The following is a 23007-nucleotide window of genomic DNA, read 5'->3' as shown; positions in this document are numbered from 1 at the left end:
TTTAACTTCACCGTGTTTTTCTACCAATAACCCTGTTTGTATCCAAACATGCACTCAGATGTCATGAAAGTGTCTTAAAACAAGTAACAAGTTTAACGCTTCCATAGAGAAACGCCCACAACCTCCCAAAATGAAAACGTACGAAAACTGGGAAAAGCCTCAAATGGTTGCATCATCATGCATGCATACTAGAGGTTTTTCCACAGCTGATCATGGTCATCCGTAGATGCTAGATCATGACTGGTCCAACACAACATTTAAGAAGCTCTATTGTGCATGGTCTACAACTAACACGAAGACCCAAATAGGTGCTGTACGAATGAATACGACAGAAACCCACCACACTATGACTCTAGAGTCTATGATGATCAAGCCAATGTAGGTGTAACCCCTAAATTTGGTTACATGACCTTGTTTAAACAAAGCCCGTTTTCTAAGAACTGGGGTTCAGGGTTGCTGTTTTGATGCAATCTCGATTCTCAAAGACACCAACGCTGACACAGATGTATAGACCAGTAGTAGTGTAGTACTACTACTACCCTCTGCTCAATTATAAAATTCAATACACAATGTTTGACCAACGAGGATCACGCATAGGTTCAATTCAACAACTCAGTAAAAACTTGAAAAGAACACAGGAATCAAAATCTGTAAAGTGAACAAGGCCTATGTATATTATAGTTTGAATGAAAAAAGTGGTAATGCAGTGACTTTTTGACCACCAAAAGATTTTTGATACATTGACTCTCACATTCTTTTTTATCTCATTTCCACGTATTTTCTCTTCTTTTTTTCTTAATTTTTTTCTATCACATATCATCTTTCTCATTTCCTCTCTTCTATTCCTAGATTTCACTGTTTAGAGGAGAAATTAAGATTTGTATGAATAATTCACCTCTGACAACATTCCAATCGCAGCTTATGAATCAATGCTCTTAGGAAAATAAACAGTGAAAGTTAGATTTTTGCAGAGAGACAATTTCTGATCATTACTAAGAAAACAATCATGCAAAGAGAAACATCAAAAGCAAGAAGGCAGGTGTCCCACAAAACTCAAATTTCCAACCACTCCAAATCTTGAGCAGTAACTTGGTAATCACACAGCAAATGCCAAACATGCGGTGCTTCATGTACGTACATCGTAGGACCCTCAAGTTGTAGTGGATTCCACCAATAACCTGTTTGAGCGACATCAAAGATTATGATTTCCCCTGTTACTTAATCCATAGTAAAAAATTTGCCGACTTTAATTATGTAGATGTAATTATTTTCAGCAAAGCGCGGAAAACAGACAACAGAAGAGAAAAATTGTCAATGTTCCTCCTGGACTAATATGAAAGAAGATGAATCCCCTTTCCAAATTGATAAGCTTAAAATTCTCTTGGAGTTAATGGTTATCAACCCCACATGCCATATCAATAAAACCAAAAAAACAAAGACTGGTTTTACTCCACATGCTTATATCCACATCATAACTATGGCAACGATGCTGCCAGCAAAGAATAACAACCACCCTCTGTGCTGATTTGGTAAGTGTATGAATCTTGTCCAAAATTGAAAGGAAAGCGAAGAGCCATCAATCAGTCAATCCAAAACACCTTAGCTGATAAAGCATTGATCACAGTAAGAAGGCACATGCAAAAGAAGCAAATTTACCTAACAACTTTTTATCCTTCAATTGATGATGATCCAAAGTTTCAGTTTAAGGTCGGCAACAGACACATCAGACAAAACACACGGTCCCTTGAAGAAAATCCTAGAAACAAAACACATGCCAGTGAGCATATGCTACTTTTTTTTTTTCTAACCATATATACATATGCTTACTTGTAATTACTGCTCTTGATGATTACAACCCCCAAAACTCAAACCATAATGCTTCATCTACCGGAACAGAGTAGCAACCAGAGTGTGTTGGATGATGGATAGACACAAAAACCAATGCAGTCCTACCGGCCTACCCAAAAGCTGCACTTCGTAACATCTTGTTAGAATTGATTTTGCAACTTAAATTTGTTTGCAAAAATCTAAACCCAAACCTAAATTGCTTAAACATATTCTTGCGTATAATTACAAATATAATTTCGTCTTGGTGATTACTGTCCCAGAACTCAGGATGATGCTCAATCCACCTGAGATCAGAGATGATACCCTAGACATAAACTAACTACAGATTGACATAAACGGGCTCCAGATTCAGGCAACAATTGTCAGAACAGGTAACACATTTCAGGTCTTCAGATGACACAAAATAAATTGAATTGGCATTAGTACCTATGCAAAAATTGGAAACATCTGACAGCAGCAGCAAATTTATACACTGTATAACTCAATGCATACCACACATCCTATAATTTGAATCGAACATAAGACAAAAAGGTACACAAAAAATACAAACAGACTTGGTGTACCATGAACGTAATTATCACATGTCTACATTTATCATTTATTTGATAGCAGAGGAGAGTGAAAAGAGGCATATAGTTATCAATTTTTTGCTGAGGTACAGCCAAGGAATAAATAACAGCAATAAAGCTACAAAGAAATTTTAACAGATGAATAAGGGCAAAATAGAGACCAGGTAGTGTTTGCAAGATGTTAGTCATAAACGTATCCAAGTTATCGGATCAAGATGCCGACACACTAAAACATTCATCGCTGCATTAGAAGTGGGAAACCAATTAGAAAGATTTGATTCCCCTCCTGTAGCATAAGTTCAATGAGTTCCATGACCATGAGAACCTGAAGCATTAGAATGTTGAAAAACGTACAGCCATCAGATTCTGCACCATTATGCATCTAATGGATATTTAGTAATACAGGTTACATGGAGCCAAATGCATCCACTTAGAACTAATCATACTTTTAAGTACAGACAAACTCTGATGATGAAAGAGAGAGAGAGAGAGAGAGAAAATGGGTGCAAGTACAGACAAACCGATGATGATTGAAAAGGAAGAAAAGCAAAGGTGAACCCCCCCCCCCCCCCCCCCCATGTGGTTGTCCGTGTTAAACCTAATTTATAGGCAACTATTCTAACAAGCCAATAAAAAATAAAGATAAAAACAAAAGCTGAAGAAAAGGACAAGATGAGCTTCAAGAATGCAGTCAACAAGCTTCTACAAGAACCTCATCCCCAGTTTCCAATGCTTTAACAAACACTAACCTTCACAACCATTGCCCACCCGCCCAAAATTATATATGTACTAGTAGGACTGAAAGGCTGTAAATATGAAGAATACCAAACACCAATCCAAAAAAAAATTGTGATAGAAACTTATCATTTTATTTTCTTTAACTCTTTCAATGACATATGAACGCTTCAGTCATAATCCATTAGTGTACATTACAATGCTTCATTTTGATTCTCCTGTCCACTTTCCCACCTTTTCCTAAGATGCTCTATGTCTCTATCATCTTTGCAGCCTCATAATTGAAGCAAGGGCCACACTAAAACTCTGAAATAAACAAAAATAATATACCCTTCTCCATATCCATTTGTTTTCCTTCTACTTTTGATTTAGAAGCTGCAAAATGTTCATACACCCCAAAGCAAGAAACAGCGAAGGAAGTCTATTGTTGGATTGGGAAAACTCACATTCACTTTTGGGACAAACTATAACTAAGTGTGTTTGGGTAACGGAAAAGGAATTTTATCCAATCCACTCCTTGATTTTCTATAGCTTTTCTGCATTGGAATTATGCAAAAGGTGGAAACTCAACCCCCAGCCCAAACCACAAACGTGAGAACAAGTTAAAATGGATTGAGCAAATACAAAATAAAGATGTGAATACTCAAGGGTATCTCAATAACAAAAAGAGAAAATTTAAGAAGGAATGACAAGTCAAAAAGAAGATTGGAAGATCTTATTAAAAATGACTTCATTCTCAACAACATCCCACAAAATTTGGTTTTTGATCGAGCTCAAGGACGTAGTACGATCCATATAGCCAACCTCACTTAGCGAGATAAGACTTTTGTTGTTGATGTTTGTTGTGGTTGAATGATAAGTCAGAGAAATTGTACTAATATAGCAAGCAAAGATAAAAAAAAAATGAAAAAAAAAGTAAGAAAAAATCCTTTGTTGAAAGATGGGAACGAAAGGTTTATTAACGGTATTGCATTCTTTCACATGATTTATTATTTTCCGCATCCACAGGATGATGACAAAGGAAAAAAGAAACTGTACATTATAACAGCAGTTTCTCAATTCTATCTTTTTGGGCACCCTACAAGCAATTTTTTTCTGAATCAAATTTCAAGAGAGTTTCTCAATTCCAACTATGCTAGAAAATGGATTGATAGCAAACAGAAGAATGAGTTTATAATGTATTCAAATAATCATTCAAGAAACATTTTCATTCAAATAATCATTTGCAGCCAAAAGAAATGTTAACATTCATTGAAGACCCTTTAGTAAAACTAACAAATTCATCCTTACACCCTCTAGAGAAGATGCTGTAGGTTCAAACAAGGATAAATCTAAGCTAATTTATCATCTGAGCCAAAAGTCTAAATGTCTAATACAACAGACTCAACCTAGCAAGCATATGTTTAATTCCCCTCCAACACATACACCATTCAAACATTTCAATTTCATATCTTATAGTGGCGTGCCCTGCAACTGCCACTATTGGTTTGTTCTTCTAATATCAAATTAGGGATTTTATATAAACCAATATTTTGTAGAACTATTGTAAGTTTCAGGAAAGCCCTGGCCTCCCCTGTAATCAAAATTCTCCGGAACCATCATAGCTCATACTTCAACACTCAATGTATGTGACCTCAGATTGCAGATTCTTCCAGTGACACATTTGAGAAACTTCTAACTTCTAACCATAATTTGGTTATAAGCATCGCACATAAACGCATTGAGTCAACAATTATCTACCTCATCTTAATGACATTATACAAAAAAATATAGCTAAACAGAAATGAAGGTTGATGTATTGCCATGATTGATATGTATGTATTGTAAAACCATATCTCAATATGATACATTGTAACCCCAAAAGAGAGCAGAAAACGCAGCATTAGAAACCAATTAACCTAAAGATAACTTCATCAGTACACAACTACTCACGCAATACATCAAATTTCCCAATTCCAGAAAAGCTAGTGCAGCATTCATCACTTGTTAACATCACATCATAACAAATCTAACTCCAACAGTTCCAATTATCATCTCTTACCTCAAATCAACGCACGGTATTGGAGAAGGCGCAAAGTGATGAGAGCTTCAAGGACACCAAAGCAAGCTCCAAAGAGGACATCGAGAATGTAATGCCTCCCAAGAACAACCCTAGAAACAACGGTCGTCAGAGCCCAGGACCAAACCGCCGCAACCAACAGATTAACAGCCAAAACCTCGTCTCCCCCGATCCAACGATGAACGAGCGTGACGAGGTGGGGATGATTGGGGCCGGCGATGGCGCCGGCAATGGGAGCGCGGGAGAGGAAAAAGATGGAGGCGATGAAGGAGACCCTGGAGGAGTGGCCGCTGGGGAAGGAGAAGTTATCGAGGGAAACGACGGCGTTGTAGTCGTTGTTGGTGGCGTAGGCAGGGCGAGATCTGCGAGCGAGGGATTTGACGAGGCCGATGAGGATGAGGTCGAGGAGGGAGCAGAGGATGAGAGGGAGGAGGAGGTGGGAGCGGAGAGGGGAGGAAGAAGGGGTGGCGAAGAAGAGGGAGAGTGTGACGGGGAAGAAGAAGCGGAAATCGGCGAGGTGTTCTAGGAGGCGGAGGAGGAGTTTTGGGGCGAGGGGTGTGGTGAGGGTATGGATGTGGAGGGAGATGCGCTCGTCGAAGCTCGCGATGTGGCGGAGTAACGGTGGCGTCGGCGGTTTGGGTGGTGGATCGCCGCCCATAGCACTCGCTATTCACTGAATTGAGCTGTCATGGAAAGTTCTAACGAACCAAAACGGTTTACAACGTCCAACGACGCCGTTTTGTGGTTTTCTATTGCAACTCATATTTCCATTTCCACTTTTTTTTTTTTCTTCTGATTATCTCTTTCTTGGATTCTTAAGACATCACTTATCATGTTTCTCAATTCTTTCTTCTCTATTTTTTTAAATAGATAATAGGGTTAATCGTCTACTTGATCCCTGTCTTTGTCTCGCAGTCTGAAATTAGTCCCTCCTCGAAAAATTTGCAAATCTAGGTCCTCTCGTTTGCAATAAGTCTGGAGCAGGTCCTCGCCGGAGCCCGGAGCTCCGACGAGTGATGAATAGGCATGCTGACTGGATAAATGAGGCTTACGTGGAATTTAAAAAAAAATAAAAAATTACACATCATTAAATTAAAAAATTTAATTCTCCAAAAAAAAAAATCAGAACCTCTCCCAAAATTAAATCTTCACTTTCAGAAAAAAAAAATTTAAAAAATCCCTTGGCCTTCAATATCAAAACCAGATCCCAGAAACACAATTGTAGATCCAAACAAGAAAACACAAGAAGATTCACTTTCTAGCATTCTATTTTTTCTCCCCTGTACTGTGCTCTTGCTCTGGTTTTTCGTTCCTCTCCTCCAGATTATTCACTTTTTAAAGAAAACATCTCTTGGCACTTGATCTGGTTTTGATTAACTTATCCTAATGGGTGACTTCAATTGTTTACTTGTTTTCTTCCTCATCATCTCACTGCAACATTACACATTGACACAGAGTAAGAAACACCCCACCCAGAAACCCATTCTAGATACCCATTCCCACCTTCACCTGCAACCCAACCCCACTCATAACCCACCCCCACCTTCACCTGGAACTCACTCCCATCCCCACCCCTACTCGTAACCCACCCCACCCCACCCTCACCAACAGCCCACCCCTGAAACCCATCTCTACCCATAACCCATCGCAACCCACCCCACCTCACCCGCAACCCACCCCTATCCCCACCCTCACTCGCAACCCACCCCCATGCTCAACCCCACCCACAACTGAAACCCCAACCCGCAACCTCACCCCCATCCCCATCCTCAGTCGCAACCCACCACACCCAAACCCGTAACCTTTCCCCCAAAGAAATGATAGATGGAGGACGATTCGCAGATTCGGGGGGAGATGGTGGATGGACATGCAGGCACAAGCTTGAGAGGAAGAAGAAGCAACTGAGGGAAAGAAGAAGATGAGAAGATGCTCAGAAGGTTATGGGTTTGAGAGGAAGAAGAAGCAATTGATTCAAGAACCCTAAATTCATGTCACATGATTGGGAAATTTGGGGGATTTCAGAAATAGAGAATTGTTTTGGGCCCCAATTAGGATAAGTTAGTTAATTAGGGTTAATTAGGGTTCTTTTAAATAATAAAACTGATTTATAAATTTTTATTTTTTATTGTTTTTTTTCCTTGACACGTCAGCCTCATTTATCCAGTCAGCATGCCTATTCATCACTCGTCGGAGCTCCGGGCTCCGGTGAGGACCTGCTCCAGACTTATTGCAAACGAGAGGACCCAGATTTGCAAATTTTTCGGGGAGGGACTAATTTCAGACGGCGAGACAAAGACAGGGACCAAGTAGACTATTAACCCTAGATAATATTATTAACACATGAAATTGACAACCAAGTTTCTCATGTGAGTTTTAGAGTAAACAACACCACTCAAATGCAATGAAGGAAGGCACATATCATGCCAGGTCAGAGGAAGGGGGCCCATATGGAGAAAAAAAGAATCATTCTAGTAGCAATGGGCCGAGATTTACGGTGCAAAGGATGGGTATGAGGAAACGCGTGGTTAGCACCAAGCTGAAAGACTATGTTTGCACATGAGCTAGTATATAAGGAATAATTGTTAGTAGTTATCTTTTATGCAAGTTGTGAGAATTATCTTTATTCTGTTCTCTCCCTCTTATTTTCTATTTTCCCAATTTGCATTTGTGTACTGATCCTTCCAGAACTACACCTGGAAGTGGTTTTCCCTTTTCAATCAATATAAGAGTTACCTTCCTTTTCTCTTTTGCTCATTACAATTGGTGCTTTCATCTCACCATGGCAGAGAATACACGGATGAAGGAGCTCAATTTCTGAGGTCAAGCGCAGCGCTGAGGCTATCGAGAAGTTGTACTCCGACTTCCATGAGCAGATTGACAAGTTCCAACTTGCAAATTCGGCTCGATTCGACCGAATGGAAGTGATGCAGAAGGATACGGACACCAAATTTTCTCAGATCCATGATGCGCTTGATGTGTTACTGAATCAGAGTCCCCAAAAATCTTCCCATGGTGCTGGAAACTCAAGCAAACAATCCTTTCAAGTGAGAAACGTGAAACTCGAATTTCCCCGATTTGATGGCAACAATGTTTTGGAATGGATTTTTCGTGCAGAGCAGTTCTTTGATTATTATGGTACACTGAATCCGGATCGGTTAACCATCGCCTCTGTGCACTTGGACAAGGACGTTGTTCCTTGGTTCCAGATGATGCAACGTTCTCATCATTTTCGCTCTTGGGCTGAGTTCACTCGAGCATTAGAGCTGGATTTTGGACCATCGATTTATGAATGTCCAAGAGCAACATTATTCAAATTGACCCAAACTGGTACTGTTGCTGAATATTATCTTCAATTCACCTCATTAGCTAACAGGGTTTATGGCTTGAGTAATGATACTTTGATTGACTGTTTCATTAGTGGTTTAACACCTGAAATCAAACGGGATGTGATGGTTCACACACCCATTTCTATTGTTAAAGTTGTGTCCCTGGCTAAAATTTATGAAGAGAAATACCCACCACCAACTAAAACTTCAAAATTCACCCCATCCAATTCATATACTCACAGAGCAACCTTCAATTCAAATAAGCCAGAAAACAGCCAAGCTGCAAGTCATGCTCCTATACTTCAAACCCCACCAACTCGACCCATGAATCCTACTCAACACAACCCAAATATCAAAATAATTTCCCCAGCTGAAATGCAATTGCGCCGAGAAAAAAGCTTATGTTATTGGTGTGATGAACAATTTTCTCTTAAGCACAAATGTCCCAACCATCAAGTCATGATGCTGCAATTTGATGATGGTGAGGAGGAAGTACAACCTGCAATAGAGCACACCCAGCTTGATATGCTCGACCCTACACCTGAATCAACCACAGAGGACCACCATCTCTCTATGAATGCAATGAATGGGACAAATAGCATGGGTATTTTGAGATTCACATGCCAAATTGGACACACCAGTGTGCAAGTATTAGTTGATGGAGGAAGTTCAGATAATTTTCTGCAACCTCGAATTGCTGAATTTCTCAAATTGCCAGTTGAATCGAGGCCTTGCTTCAAAGTTTTGGTGGGAAATGGCCAAACTATGACTGTTGAGGGAGTGATTCCTAAATTGTCTATCACACTAGAAGGCCATGAGTTGATTGTACCTGTGTTTGTATTACATGTGGCCGGAGCAGATATTGTTTTGGGGTCTTCTTGGCTGGCGACTTTGGGTCCTCATGTGGCAGATTATGCAGCTTTAATACTAAAGTTCTTAGACAAAGGAAAATTTGTGACATTACATGGATAGAAGGACACACCACCTAAACCAGCTCAATTCAATCACTGTAAACGGATGTACAACACTGATGCTATTACTGAATCATTTGCAGTGCAGTTATTTCAATTTCGCACAGATGCAGACACCTTACATGAGTTACCACAAGATATAGAACCTAAGATTGCCCTGTTGCTGCACACTTACAGTTCAGTGTTTCAAACTCCAACATCGTTACCCCCTCCTAGAAGTCAGAACCATGCTATTCCACTTATGGAAGGTACTAAGCCAGTCAAGGTCAAACCCTACAAATATCCACATAGCCAGAAGGAGCAAATTGAGAAAATGGTGCATGAAATGCTGGACCAAGGTATTATACAGCCTAGTACTAGTCCTTTTTCTTCTCCAATAATACTTGTGAAGAAGAAAGATGGTAGTTGGCGTTTTTGTACTGATTATAGGGCCTTAAATGCTGTGCCTATAAAGGATAGTTTCCCTATGCCAACTGTTGATGAATTACTAGATGAATTATTTGGTGCAAAATTCTTTTCAAAGTTGGACTTAAGGTCAGGATATCATCAGATTTTAGTGCAACCAGAAGATAGGCATAAAACAACTTTTAGAACACATCATGGACATTATGAGTGGTTGGTCATGCCCTTTGGCTTAACCAATGCCCCAGCAACTTTTCAGAATTTGATGAACCAGATTTTTCAGGATGCCTTGAGAAAATATGTGTTAGTTTTTTTTGATGATATACTCATCTACAACTCTACTTGGCATGAACACTCGCCCCATCTTGAAAATGTGCTAAGAGTTATTCAACAACATGTTCTGTTTGTGAAGTTGTCAAAGTGTTCTTTTGGAGTATTGGAAATTGAGTACTTGGGACACATAGTTTCTGGACAAGGAGTCTCTATGGATAACAATAAAGTTCAGGCAATTTTGCAGTGGCCAACACCCAAAAATGTGAAACAATTAAGAGGATTTTTGGGTCTCACAGGCTACTATAGACGTTTTATCAAGGCTTATGCTCGCATTGCTGCTCCTTTGACTGAATTACTCAAGAAAGATGGGTATGTATGGATTGATGACACATAAACAACATTCCTTCAACTCAAGGAAGTTATGATGTCCACACCTGTTCTAGGTTTACCTAATTTCCAACAGCCTTTCATCTCAGAAACTGATGCATCCGGGGTCGGTATTGGTGTAGTACGTACTAGAAAACACGCAAATAAGGACAGAATTTTGCGACGGAAAACAATTCGGTCCCAAAATAATTAAATTGTGAAGGATTTGGCGACACTTTCTTGTCGCTAAGTTTTTTTTAGTACATTAATTTATCATTTTGGGACGGAATACAAATTTTGTCACAATTTAGGGCCGAAATTAGGCAAATCGTCGCAAATTCGCGACGGACAAATCAATTTCGTCCCAATTGAAACATTTATTTTGGAGGGAATCAAGGCGCCAACTTTGGGGACGCAATAATTTAATTATTCTGTCCCAATTTGTGACGGAGTTAGCCATAATTATCCGTCACAAATGCTTTCTGAAAATATAATCTTTTTTTTTTGACGAAGTTTGTATTCTGTCACAATTTAGTGACGCAGTTATATAAACCGTCGCAATGTGGGGACGCAATTTATATTCCGTCCGAATTTGAATATTTAGTTTTGGGGGGAAACTAAGGCGCCAACATTGGAACGCAATAATTTAATTATTCTGTCCCAAATTGTGACGGAGTTAGCAATAATTATCCGTCACAAATGTTTTTTGAGAATATAATCTTTTTTGGGACGGAATTTGTATTCTGTCACAATTTAGTGACGCGGTTATATTAATCGTCGCAATGTGGGGACAAAATTTATATTCCGTCCCAATTTGAATATTTTGTTTTGGGGGGAAACTAAGGCGCCAACATTGGGACGTAATAATTTAATTATTATGTCCCAAATTGTGACAAAGTTAGCAGTAAATTTCCGTCACAAATGTTTTTTTAAAATATAATCTTTTTTTTGGGACGGAGTTTGTATTATGTCTCTATTTAGTGACGCAGTTATATAAACCGTCGCAATGTGGGGATGAAATTTATATCTCGTCCCAATTTAAATCTTTAGTTTTGGGAGGAAACTAAAGCGCCAACTTTATATTACCGTGTCCATTTTGATACGACCATATACGAGTTATTCCACTTAACTCGCGGGCAGCAGATCTGCTAACCAATATTTCTTACATATTAATAATTTTGATTAAAAGTGCAAAGAGTTATGTTTCGAGTGTCAAGATCAAAGATGCTGTTTGCTCCGTAGCTATGAGATGCTTGACCTGCCCTATAAGGTGTATTCACGAGTTGGATGAGCTTAAAAGTTTCAAGGCATGTTTTCGTGGTTCTCCCCAAAGCATGGGTTTGAGGAATACTTCCCTAAGAAAATTCATTATGTCCTCCCCTCTACAAACCCTAAAATTGTTATTTTCTCACTCAACAATTTATTTAAAAATTAATTCCTAAAATACCCTTTATAAAAAACAATTGCCATCAAATATTGTGTTGGTTTAGCACGCATTAATAAAAAAAATGCTATCAACTCCCCCTCATTGTATTAAGGGTTGAAGTACCTCTTACTCCTTTTACTGCATTCTTTTAGCATATATAAAAAAAACTTACGTTTAAATCATTTCCCTACCGAAAAAACACAATTTTCCAACACTTCCATTTATCCTTTGTAGTGAGTGTGTGAGAGTTGCTAGAGCTCTTTTAAAAAACTATCTAAAAATTGCCTTAAAAGCCCTAAACCCAAATTCTATGTTATTTTCACCTATCGTCCTCTGCTAAATCATTTCCCTACCCAAAAAACACAATTTCCCAACACTTCAATTTATCCTTTGTAGTAAGTGTGTGAGAGTTGCTAGAGCTCTTTTAAAAAAATATCTAAAAATTGCCTTAAAAGCCCTAAACCCAAATTCTATGTTATCTTCACCTATCGTCCTCTGCTAAATCATTTCCCTACCCAAAAAACACAATTTCCCAACACTTCCATTTATCCTTTGTAGTGAGTGTGTGAGAGTTGCTAGAGCTCTTTTAAAAAAATATCTAAAAATTGTCTTAAAAGCCTAAACCCAAATTCTATGTTATCTTCACCTATCGTCCTCTGCTCTCACATCACCCTTCTTCTTATCTCTTCCTCTGCTCTCGATTCCACCACCTCCACTTTTGCCCCGCCTTCGTCCTCGATTATGCCGCCCCTCCCCTCTTTGGTAAGCTCCTCACCCTTGTCATCTCCGTTTACAATGGCCTTAAGTGGCTCACCTGCGGCTTCTGCTCCAAACCAAGTTCAGCCAAGTCCGATCAAATTGGATCCGAATTTCCACCTCGATTTTTCTCAAATGTTAGATCGATTCGATTTGCTAGGTTTTAGGGCAAAAATGTTCGACACCGTTAACAATTTTAGACGCCATGTTATGTTCTATCATTTTTAAATTAATCGATGAATGTTCACAACAACTTTTGTATATTCTAAATTTCCTTGTAACAATGTAACTATAGGTTGCCCTTTGAACCCTTATTTCGAAGAAATCTAAACTATATATTAGGGATGGCAAAAAATACCGGAACCGCGAGTAAATACCCGCTTGGGTAATAGGACCTGCGGGCAGATGAAAGGTATTTAACTACCCATTTAGAAAATGGGGCAGGGCAGGTCCGGGGTACCCATTTATTTTTAAAAAAAAAATCTTGAGGATGTTAGCGACGGACTGTTTCCGTCTCTAAACTTTGTAGTTTAAAATAAAAAACTCAAAGTCTCTAACATTCACTTTGAGCTTTGAACACAGCAACAAAAACCCTAAAAACAGAGGTCCTCCTACTCACTCTGTTCCTCTCTTCAACAAACTCAAGTAGCCGCCGCCGCCGCCGCTCCTCCTCCTCTCCCCGCCGCCGCCGTCGCTTCCCTTCCTTCTCCCACAGGCAAATCTCAGACTCACTCGAAGCGAAGGTATCGTTTCTTCTTTGTTTTCTCTGCAACCCTTCATTCCATTTTTTTCATTTCCTTTGAAATTAGGTTACAAGTCACTAATTTCTTAGTCTAATTTCTTTGATTTTGGGTTGAAACTGTCAGGTTCATTCTACTAGTCACTTTGCTCGGATCCCCAACTTCGAATTGCACCGTAATTCTGCTCGTCGCTCGCACAGGTAGGTACCGGAACCAAATTTGGTTTCTATCTCCTGGGGTTTAAAACAGACTTATGAAGCAAACTCGCCTCAAATTTGGTTCTGAAACTAGAACCACATTTTCGGTGAGTTTGATTGAGGGTAGGTCATGGGGTTCCTTCAAAATCAATTTTTTTAGCGGAATTCATATGGGTCTATGCTTTCAGGGCTCTGTTTGTTTGTGTGCATGTCAAGAGATGGTTTTGTTATCTGTGTGATTGTTTTGTTCTTTTTGTGTAGAAATTTTCACTTGTACCGATTCATTCAGTGGTTTGATGGAGCTGTATAGGCAATATAAGCATGATTTCTCTGATATGTTTTCGTGCCAATATGTTGAAAGCATCATCCTCTGTTAATGACATTATGCTACAGAAAAAATTGCTTTCTTATTTGATCCTTGACTGTGCTGAATTGTTGACCTATAGACATAATTACATAAAGATCACATTCACTTGTAAAATCAGCCAGTATAGACTATATAGTGTGATAAGGAGTTTCTGTACAAACTACAAAGGGAAGGTTCAGCAGCAGCCTCTGTGAAGGAACCAAATACTGGTTCATTCTACTAGTCACTTTGCTTTATACTATCCAATGATACCGTAAAGTTGACTTGGCAGTGCATTATTACTTAGTACTTGCTCATGAAGGGCTCATGCTACAAATGATTTCATTCCAAGATCGGGCTAGTATGTGCTATATAATTAGAGGAACCAACCTTGGTCTACTCAGAACCAAAACCAGCCTTTGTACTTAACTAGTTGCTCACAATGCACACTGAATTTGTGAGCAAATTGCCATATCACATTAGCTTCTTTTTTTCCTGTTTCTTCTATATTACTTCATTGGAGTTGATTCATAACAGTACATTAAAGTGTCAATGATTGATATATTAATAACTTGCTTAACATGACATTGTTTGTGTTCTTATAGTGCCTTGTTTATTTGCAGGATGTCTCAATCTATCCAGCAATCATCTAGTATTCTAATGGGATGATATATTAAACTCCAGTCTGTTGGGAATCAGCTCTTATATTCCACGATTTTACTTAAGTTTATTTTAGAGTAATTACAATCCATTTTGCCTGATAATTTTGGTGTATAATGCGTCATTCATGCTTGCATTGCTTGTTCGATCGGGGTGTTTTCTTATTTAATTTTGTTCAACCTATCTTAGTTTGCTGGTTGTTTCCTAAAAGATATTTATTTGTTTCTTCAGATATGGAGCTTTACCATGAAGTCTGTGTGCTGTAAACATAAGGCAGCAGGGGGAGCATGCTATGAGACGATGTGAGTTCTTCCATGTGTGGAATTTGCTCCTTTAATTGCCAAATCTTTGGGTAGGAGATAAGCTTGTAATGTGAACCTATGTAGTTCCTTCATAAGTTTCTTTTGGTATTTTGGCTAACTGATTGTATCTATCTATTCATCATAAATTTGAACACAAAATGTGGCATACTGTGGATCCACCTCTTCAATTTTTCTTATATATATAATTATATATTGGTGTTTGAGTCTGAGATAAATTAAGGCAAATAAGTGGACTGACCTTTGCCCAAGGAACTGACCTTTGCCCAAGGAAAGGATTTGTTGTCATATTTGCATTTTGGTATCACTTTATACTGCACATTGATTGGACTGGCCCAAATAATTTTTTTTAAAAAAGTTCAAATTAGCGACGGAATATTTCGTCCCCAAACAAACTTCACAGCTCAGTGACGGAATATATCCATCGCACAATTTGGGACGGACTATGTTATTTTCCATTTCGTCACAGGAAAATATTTTTTCTGTTACCCATTCTGTCACAATAGTATTTTCATAAAAAATGTAAATTACTGTATTCCGTCCCAAAAGTGCAACGAGTAAATATTTTCCATCACAAATTTTCTTTAGTTCCGTCACAAATTCTGTCACAAAGTTACCTAAGACGCAAGCTTAGAATGACGCGATCTAGGTAATTGTGGACCGACTTACAAAATGTGCACATTTCATCGCGGTTAACATGACATATTCATTGGAAAAGTTGGCCAAGATTTACATCAAAGAAGTTGTAAGACTGCATGGAATACCAACAAGCATAGTTTCGGACCGAGATCTGCGATTTACTTCACAATTCTGGAAGAGTCTACACAAGGCTTTGGGAACGAATTTAAGATTTAGCTCGGCTTATCATCCCCAAACCGATGGACATACCGAAAGGACGATCCAGACACTCGAGGACATGTTAAGAGCTTGCATTTTGGAAGAGCGAGGAAACTGGGAAGACTGCCTACCATTGGTAGAATTTTCCTACAATAATAGTTTCCACTCAAGTTTAGGAATGGCACCTTTCGAGGCGCTATATGGAAGGAAGTGCAAGACGCCACTATGATGGTTTGACGAAGGAGACAAGATAGTCTTAGGACCCGAAGTGGTACAAGAGATGTCCGAGAAAGTAAAAAGGATTAGGGAGAAGCTGAGGATAGCACAGGACCGACAAAAGGCTTACTATGACCGCAGAAGGAAGCCTTTAGAATTTGAGGAAGAAGATCATGTTTTCCTTCGGATTAGTCCGGTCACAGGGATAGGAAGATCTATAAGGTCAAGGAAACTCACCTAAATTCTTAAGACCTTATCAAATCCTTAGGAGAGTGGGGGCATCAACTTATCAGATAGTCCTTCCACCCTCGTTGTCAAACTTGCACGATGTCTTTCATGTGTCCCAGATGAAAAGATACATACCTGACCCCTCTCATGTGATGAAACCTGAACATATACAACTTAGAGAAAACCTAACATACACAGCAGAACCTAAACAGATATTAGATAGGAGGATGAAGAAACTTAGGAAGAAAGAAATCCCATTAGTAAAGGTAGCTTGGGGAGAAGGGGAAGACCGGGAAGCTACGTGGGAGTTGGAAGAAGATATGCGGAAGACATACTGATGACAGCGGTCCGTGAAACCCGACGGATTGGGGGAGAGGGTGCCTATGCCAGTGCCGGAGGAGGGGAGCAGTGGTGACATGGAAGAGGATCCGGAAGAGGAGGAGGTTGGGGAGTGAAGTCGTATGGTCCGATGATAGTTCACACTAGTTCTCTTAATTAATTAAGTTTTTGTTTGATGATGCCTTGTGGAGGAATGTGTATACCCTCAGTTGAACACTCTATTGGCTTCTGTCATTCGAACTTTATAGTGACCTTCGCCACGTATGCTATGTGTTTAATGCTTTATTGTGTGCTAACTTGCTTGCCTTTATGTATACGGTCATCCATCTGAAAAGGTTAGAGGGGAACTCTGCGACTGTGAGAAGTCGTAAAAGGTCTCTGAATCGATGCATCATTAGAACGGTAACACTAACACTAACACTAATGCGACAAAAAAAAAAAAAACGGCTCACTCATTCATAAGTGATAGGAGTTGGACGAATACGTCACTTGTGGAAGGGGGACGCCACAGGAGTTGGTATTAGAGTAATGATTCTTTGGCCTAGGGAAGGAGCATACTAGAGAAATCTAAGTTGAGGATCTTTGGGAAGGACGGACTCACTATGCAATGACTCCATAGATCCGATATACTCCCTATGATTTCCACACCGGGTAACCATAGGAAAGCAATGCACCGGAACCTACCCAAAACCTCAAATGCGAATCATAAAATTATCCTACAAGCTTAAACCAATAACGGTAAGTTTTTCTACCCAAAGGCTCTTGCCCTACACCCGACTCTATTCTTCGAGTCTTCTATAGATCTTCCACGTGGAGTAGCATCTGCTCACATCACCTCCTTTCGTCGTCTGGCAGCAGGCCGACCGCCCAAACACAAACATACAACCAAAGCCAAGGCGCGAGGGTCAACTCACAGTATACAATAGATATACAAGCAACATGCGACAAAAGGGGTATAGATATATATGTTTATATATATATATATATAAATAATCCTAGCATGTTATTGGCTCTAACAATGCTTCAATAATTCAAATAGCATACAATTCCAGTCAGAGTGAATGTATGCGTGAAATGCAATTCAATATGATCCGGATAATTGTGACGCATTCCCGTTCGCCACTAGTGAAGCATTCCCGTTCTTCACTATGGATGAAGCATTCCCGTTCTTCATCCTTGACGAAGCATTCCCGTTCTTCGTCAAATGATGCATTGGTGAAGCATTCCCGTTCCTCACCATCGATGAAGCATTCCCGTTCCTCATCGAATAATGCATCAGTGAAGCATTCCCGTTCTTCACCAAATGATGCATGATGCAATATGGTTAGCCAAACATCGAATCGACCTCACAACACAAGTGTTTAGCTCAAAACCCAATCTCAAAAACCCAAGAGTTAGTGTCGGTCAATACAACACAACTCCAACAACCAAAACCTAGAGTTAGTGTCGGTCAATACAACACAACTCCAACAAACAAGAGTACTAAAGTTCTCGGGAGTTTAGTGTCGGTCAATACAACACAACTCCAACAACAAAACCCAAAGTCAAAACCCAGAGTTAGTGTCGGTCAATACAACACAACTCCAATAATAAGAGTACTAGAGTACTCGGTGACTTTCGATCATCACCGTGGCTCACCTCCCCCTGGTGTCTAGCAATCCTCCAAAACCCACAACAAAAGTCGACTTTTCCCCGTCTTTCGCAATTATTTTCCCCTTTAGGTTCCCTATGGTTCATTTAATCATGAAAACGTTTTAAATTGAATTAGTCAGGTTATGAGTTTAATTCTTTGAAAACTAAGTTCTCTAAGGTCTTTAGTTTTCGAAATTCTATTCATTCTAAGTTTTCCAAAAACCCACCAAAAGAAATTTCCCGGGGAAAGTCTAAGTATTCCAACGAATACCAACCAATGGCTAAGCCTCAAACCCCACGTTTGAACTTGCCTAGGGTTGTTCATCCAACCTGAAATATCAAACAACACCAGTTCAATGAATCCCCACTCCGAAGTTGCGTCAAAGCGCACAATTCAATAACATCTCAACATCATCAATTATGGAAAACATCATAACATCAGTTCATCAACATAATCAACATCAAAGTAAAGCATAAGTCGAATTTATCGACGCCTATCATGCAGTCATAGCTAATAGTAAGTTGCCCTCACCTTAGGCGCTTTCCTTACTAAGTTGCGACTCAAATCAAATCCAGTCATATCTTTGCTTTCCCGTGTTGGCTCACTTCCGTTTGTTCTTTGGCTTCGTCGTCAAGCGCTTCAGTTATTCGTACCCTTCATAAGTACACATAACATAATCACTAATTGAGCTACCTACTTTCCAAGTCTAAAGCTACACTCTCAAGCAATTGGCTCGACGAAATCACAAGTTAAACTCAATCTCCTTAATGGTTATAAACCATCAAGATCAACCTCAGAAATTAAGATAAGTCATCATAATGACAACAAAGCAATAACAAAGCTTCAAAATCTTATGACTTAGTAAATCAACTTTAAAACCAAATACTCATATGCTTGTCAAAATAGATAAGTACACATTACTAGTACTTACTCCTCTCATTTTCCTTAGAGATCTCAGTCTCTAATAGGATACTCATTGAGGTATTTTCGCAATACTACACACCATTTCCCGTTAAAGCAATTAACACAACATCTGCAATAGAATTCTCCTATCATCATCCTTAAGTAATCTCTTCCCGTTTTCTATTCCATAATCCTCTTTATCCTCAATACTTACTTATCAAGTCACCTACAACAACTTAATGTCTCAACTCGCTCTCACGATCTATTCCTCAAGCCAATGTTGTATCATTATCAATTCTTATCAAAACCACTAACTCTTATCAAGTAATCCATAAACCATAGTTAACTTCCAAGGCAAACAACTCTTCTTATCTAATGATTATGTACTTATTCATGACTCATAAGCTCCTTCAAAACGATCGAATCATTTCTCTTAAACTTAAACTCGCGATATCTCATTAGACACACAACCCTAGTCTCTTCGAAACTCCACTTTGGTTCTACAAAAATCCCAGCTTATAGATAAGTCATCAATCTCTAAGAAATAACTTCTAGTCCTCAATCAATCCCTTAATCACTTCTAAGTCCTTGAACTTCCAAAGTTTCAAATCTAGACCTTCTAGAACCAAGTATTTATAGTAAAGCTCATAGACTTCTTGGAATTCAAGATTCAATCCTAAGTCATCTTCCAACATCAAGATTGCAATCACAACTTAATCCATTCTAATTAATACCTTTCGGAGTCTAATTCCTCACTCGGAAATCCAAACTTAATTGCTCTAACTCTATCCAATCTTGCTATTCCTAAGCATCCATCGACTAGCGAGATAGTATCATTACGCTTATTCCCTAACACTCCGACAACTTGTTCGACTTTCAAAACCTTTCGCAATCGCTTTTTAACGAATAAATGTGCGTGAACTCAAACGTTCTCTATTTTCATAAACGGATAAACAACGTACGTAAGTAAGTTTAAAAAATATGTTTTCCTACTCCAAAGCATTGCAATATCGATTAAAATAAAAGGTTTTATCATCTTTTTCCCAAAGCATTTCTTTTCACTTGAAATAACTAATTTTGTCAAACGATTATAAACTGTACAGCGACTTTAGCTAATTTTTAAATAAGTTAAATGAAGTCCGAAAAATCTAATATTTTTATCCTGGCTTCATCTACAGGTTTTGTAAATCCTCATAAATTTTCAAGTCTAAATTCAAAGTACAGAATTCAGGAAAAATCGAATACTACAGCAGTTCGTGAGAAACGGGACAGCTTAACCCGTGCTCACCAAAATGCGTATAACTTGAGCTAGACAAATCGAAACGACACGAAACCAGTGGCAAAAGTTTGCTAACGGAAAAAGCTACAACTTTTATGAAGAACATAGTTCGAAAATCTTAACCGAAACATACGATTTTAACAGAACAGCGGCTACTACTTTTGAAAACAACAACAGTTTTATGTGAGTTTTCGCAAAAGCTTTTCAAGCACATTAAGGGCTGAACCCTCATGCCCTCAGAAATCAACAACCATAACACTATTTAAAACCATATTTATTCATCTAAACCCAGATAACTTTAGAAATCAAATATACAGACATACTAATCAAGAAATTAAGGCTTTTACCAAGGAAAATGAGAGGGTGATGTGCCGGTGGCGTCCTCTGCGTGGTGGAGCTCACGGTGGTGGTGCTTGGGTCCTTTCATGGGGTTCTCCATTCAAAACCAGAAGAAGGAGAACAAAGATGGTGGATTGTTAGGCTCCATGGAGAGCCAGGAACGGTGGTGGTTAGAAGATGGAGCAAATATGTGATGAGAAGGGGTGTGTGTGGCTTTCATATTGGTGGTGGTGCCATGTTTGTTGCTGCAAGTTAGGAAGGAGAAGAATCATGGTGATAGTGATGGTGTGATCAGCGGTTACAAGAGGGAGAGTAGAGGTGGTGGCTCATGGACTGGTTGTCCATGGAGAAGAAAAGGATGTGGAGATACTGATCAAAAGAGAAAGAGGAACGGTGGGGAGTTGTTGCAGCAAATAAAAGAAGGAGATAAAGTAGGTAACAAAGAAAGAAAAGAAGAAGAAAAGGAGAAGAAAGGAAGAAAGAGCAGAAATGGGTCTGCTGAAGAAAGAAAGAAAACGTGAAGGAAGAAAAAGTAATAGTGAGGAAGAGAGAAATGAGAGTGAGTCGAGGATGAGGTGGACGGAGGGATAAGGATGGTGAGATATTTGTTGAAGATACTTTGAGAGGATATATTTTTTTAAAATCGGTACGAATTGATTTAGACACTGAATCATTTAGCTCATAAACTTAAGAAAAAAATATATGAGTGATATATTATTATCCCAAAAATTATGGGGAACTCTATGAAATGATAAAATATAAATTTGAATCACTTTGAATAAAATAAAATGATCCGTGAATCAAGAAATGAGTAGAAACTGAGCTAAATAATAATTGTGAGATAATTAGAACAAATATGACGTTGTCATATTATGTGTCTAAGCTAGAATAATTTACAAGGAAAATGACAATAGTAACTATTATCATTTGAGAGGAACAGACAAACTTTAGATAGCTCACAGAGCGTTGAATTGAGCTTGTCAAATGAAACAAAGAGTTTTATAACTTATTAAAAATAGGAAAACTATAATATCCTTTCTATTTTCAAAGAAACTCTATAAAGTAAAATATTTTGAAATTAACTATCATTTAAATAATTTCAATGATTTGTAATTAAATTCAAGTCAGGAAAAAGAATATAAACACTCAATTAATTAATAAATCAAAAATAAATAAATAAACTAGTTATTTAATTCAGGGTCTTACAACCTACATGCTCGACCTCGTAGGTATCGTCATACTCTCACATCAACAACGCAACCATGAAACATACATCCATTTATCATCATGCTAATATCATTCAAATCTCATCAAATGGCTTCTTCTGCCAATAATCTCACCTCCAATATCCATCGATCAACCGCTTAAAAGAAAATTATCATCTTGAAATCTATTAATCCATCAATGTCATCTCCTTTTTCGAAACTATCCTCATACTAATCATAAGTTAATCTTTCGCTTAGTCACAAATCGAATCATATACTTATCTCAAGTCCTAACACTCTACATAACTCAGAATTTACCCTTTACTTCAAGATCATTCTTATACTATACCTCAAGGAACTTCACTTGACATTTCATCCTTAGATCTTCAATCTTCAAAGATTCAACTCTTATCGTCACAACTACAGCCATGAAATCCCTTATTCGAACATGATTCTCAACTCACAAGGTCAATCTTAACCCTATGATTCCAATTCAACTTAGTAAATCTCACTTTCTAACCTTAGCACATTTCCTCCAAAATCCATCTTAGGGATTCATTCACACTTAAACTCTCGATCAAAACCTGACATACTATGCGGACATATCCCGAACCCTAAGGAAGCGACATAGTAATTTTCACCTCATTGGTGTCTTATAAACCCAATATCGCAGCTTAGCTCGACAGACCTATTCCTCAACAACCTCTGGTAATCTCAACCAAAGCTCTGATACCACAATGTAACGCCCCGATTTCTCGAGGGTCACTTTAGTAACCTTTATCCAAACTAAATATGCTGACTAAACTTTCGGAGTCCAAAAATGCGAGTAACTTTTTTTTTTCAAAACATGCTCTTGCGAATGCACAGTAATTACCCAATAATATATAACTTTATATCCAAAAGTATATGTACAATTGAGTCTTCAAAAAGGAATATCAAAAGACTTTATGCCCGACTAGCTTCCTGTGATCTCTACGCTGGATAGACCATCAAACGACACACATCGGGACCTACCCTTCCTCTGAACCCAAGAG

At 38.6% G+C, this 23007-nt stretch overlaps 1 protein-coding gene and 2 long non-coding RNA genes across 6 annotated transcripts; 1 reads left to right on the top strand and 2 right to left on the bottom strand.

Moving 5' to 3' along the window:
- Nucleotides 1–877: 877 nt before the first annotated feature.
- On the bottom strand, nt 878–6007 carry LOC130710838 (probable lipid phosphate phosphatase beta). Of its 4 annotated transcripts, XR_009010486.1 has the most exons (5): nt 5194–6006; nt 2579–2742; nt 1828–1968; nt 1657–1756; nt 878–1178 (listed from the first exon to the last, which is right to left on the bottom strand). XR_009010486.1 is itself a non-coding variant. In XM_057560212.1 (2 exons), exon 1 carries the CDS (start codon nt 5867–5869, stop codon nt 5195–5197), a length of 675 nt encoding a protein of 224 aa, XP_057416195.1. In that variant the 5' UTR covers nt 5870–6005; the 3' UTR covers nt 878–1178; nt 5194. The 4 variants fall into 4 exon arrangements, 2 of the variants coding, with proteins under 2 accessions (XP_057416195.1, XP_057416194.1); XR_009010487.1 differs by lacking the exon at nt 2579–2742 and having other exon boundaries at nt 5194–6007; XM_057560212.1 differs by lacking the exons at nt 1657–1756; nt 1828–1968; nt 2579–2742 and having other exon boundaries at nt 5194–6005.
- A 7275-nt stretch (nt 6008–13282) lies between these two features.
- LOC130714006 (uncharacterized) lies at nt 13283–15200 on the top strand. Its single transcript, XR_009011103.1, has 4 exons — nt 13283–13474; nt 13598–13671; nt 14638–14751; nt 14906–15200. It is a non-coding gene; the product is annotated as an uncharacterized LOC130714006 (long non-coding RNA).
- LOC130714007 (uncharacterized) lies at nt 14906–21409 on the bottom strand. The gene is made up of 3 exons (XR_009011104.1): nt 20777–21409; nt 18779–18901; nt 14906–17462 (listed from the first exon to the last, which is right to left on the bottom strand). It is a non-coding gene; the product is annotated as an uncharacterized LOC130714007 (long non-coding RNA).
- Nucleotides 21410–23007: the final 1598 nt, after the last annotated feature.

The sequence above is a fragment of the Lotus japonicus genome, chromosome 4, assembly GCF_012489685.1.
Source record: "Lotus japonicus ecotype B-129 chromosome 4, LjGifu_v1.2".
Taxonomy (NCBI): domain Eukaryota; kingdom Viridiplantae; phylum Streptophyta; class Magnoliopsida; order Fabales; family Fabaceae; genus Lotus; species Lotus japonicus.
This window is presented reverse-complemented; position numbering and strand designations above follow the sequence as displayed.

Coding starts and splice junctions, on each gene's coding strand:
- LOC130710838 (XM_057560212.1), bottom strand. CDS start 5,869: ATGGGCGGCGATCCACCACCCAAACCGCCGACGCCACCGTTACTCCGC.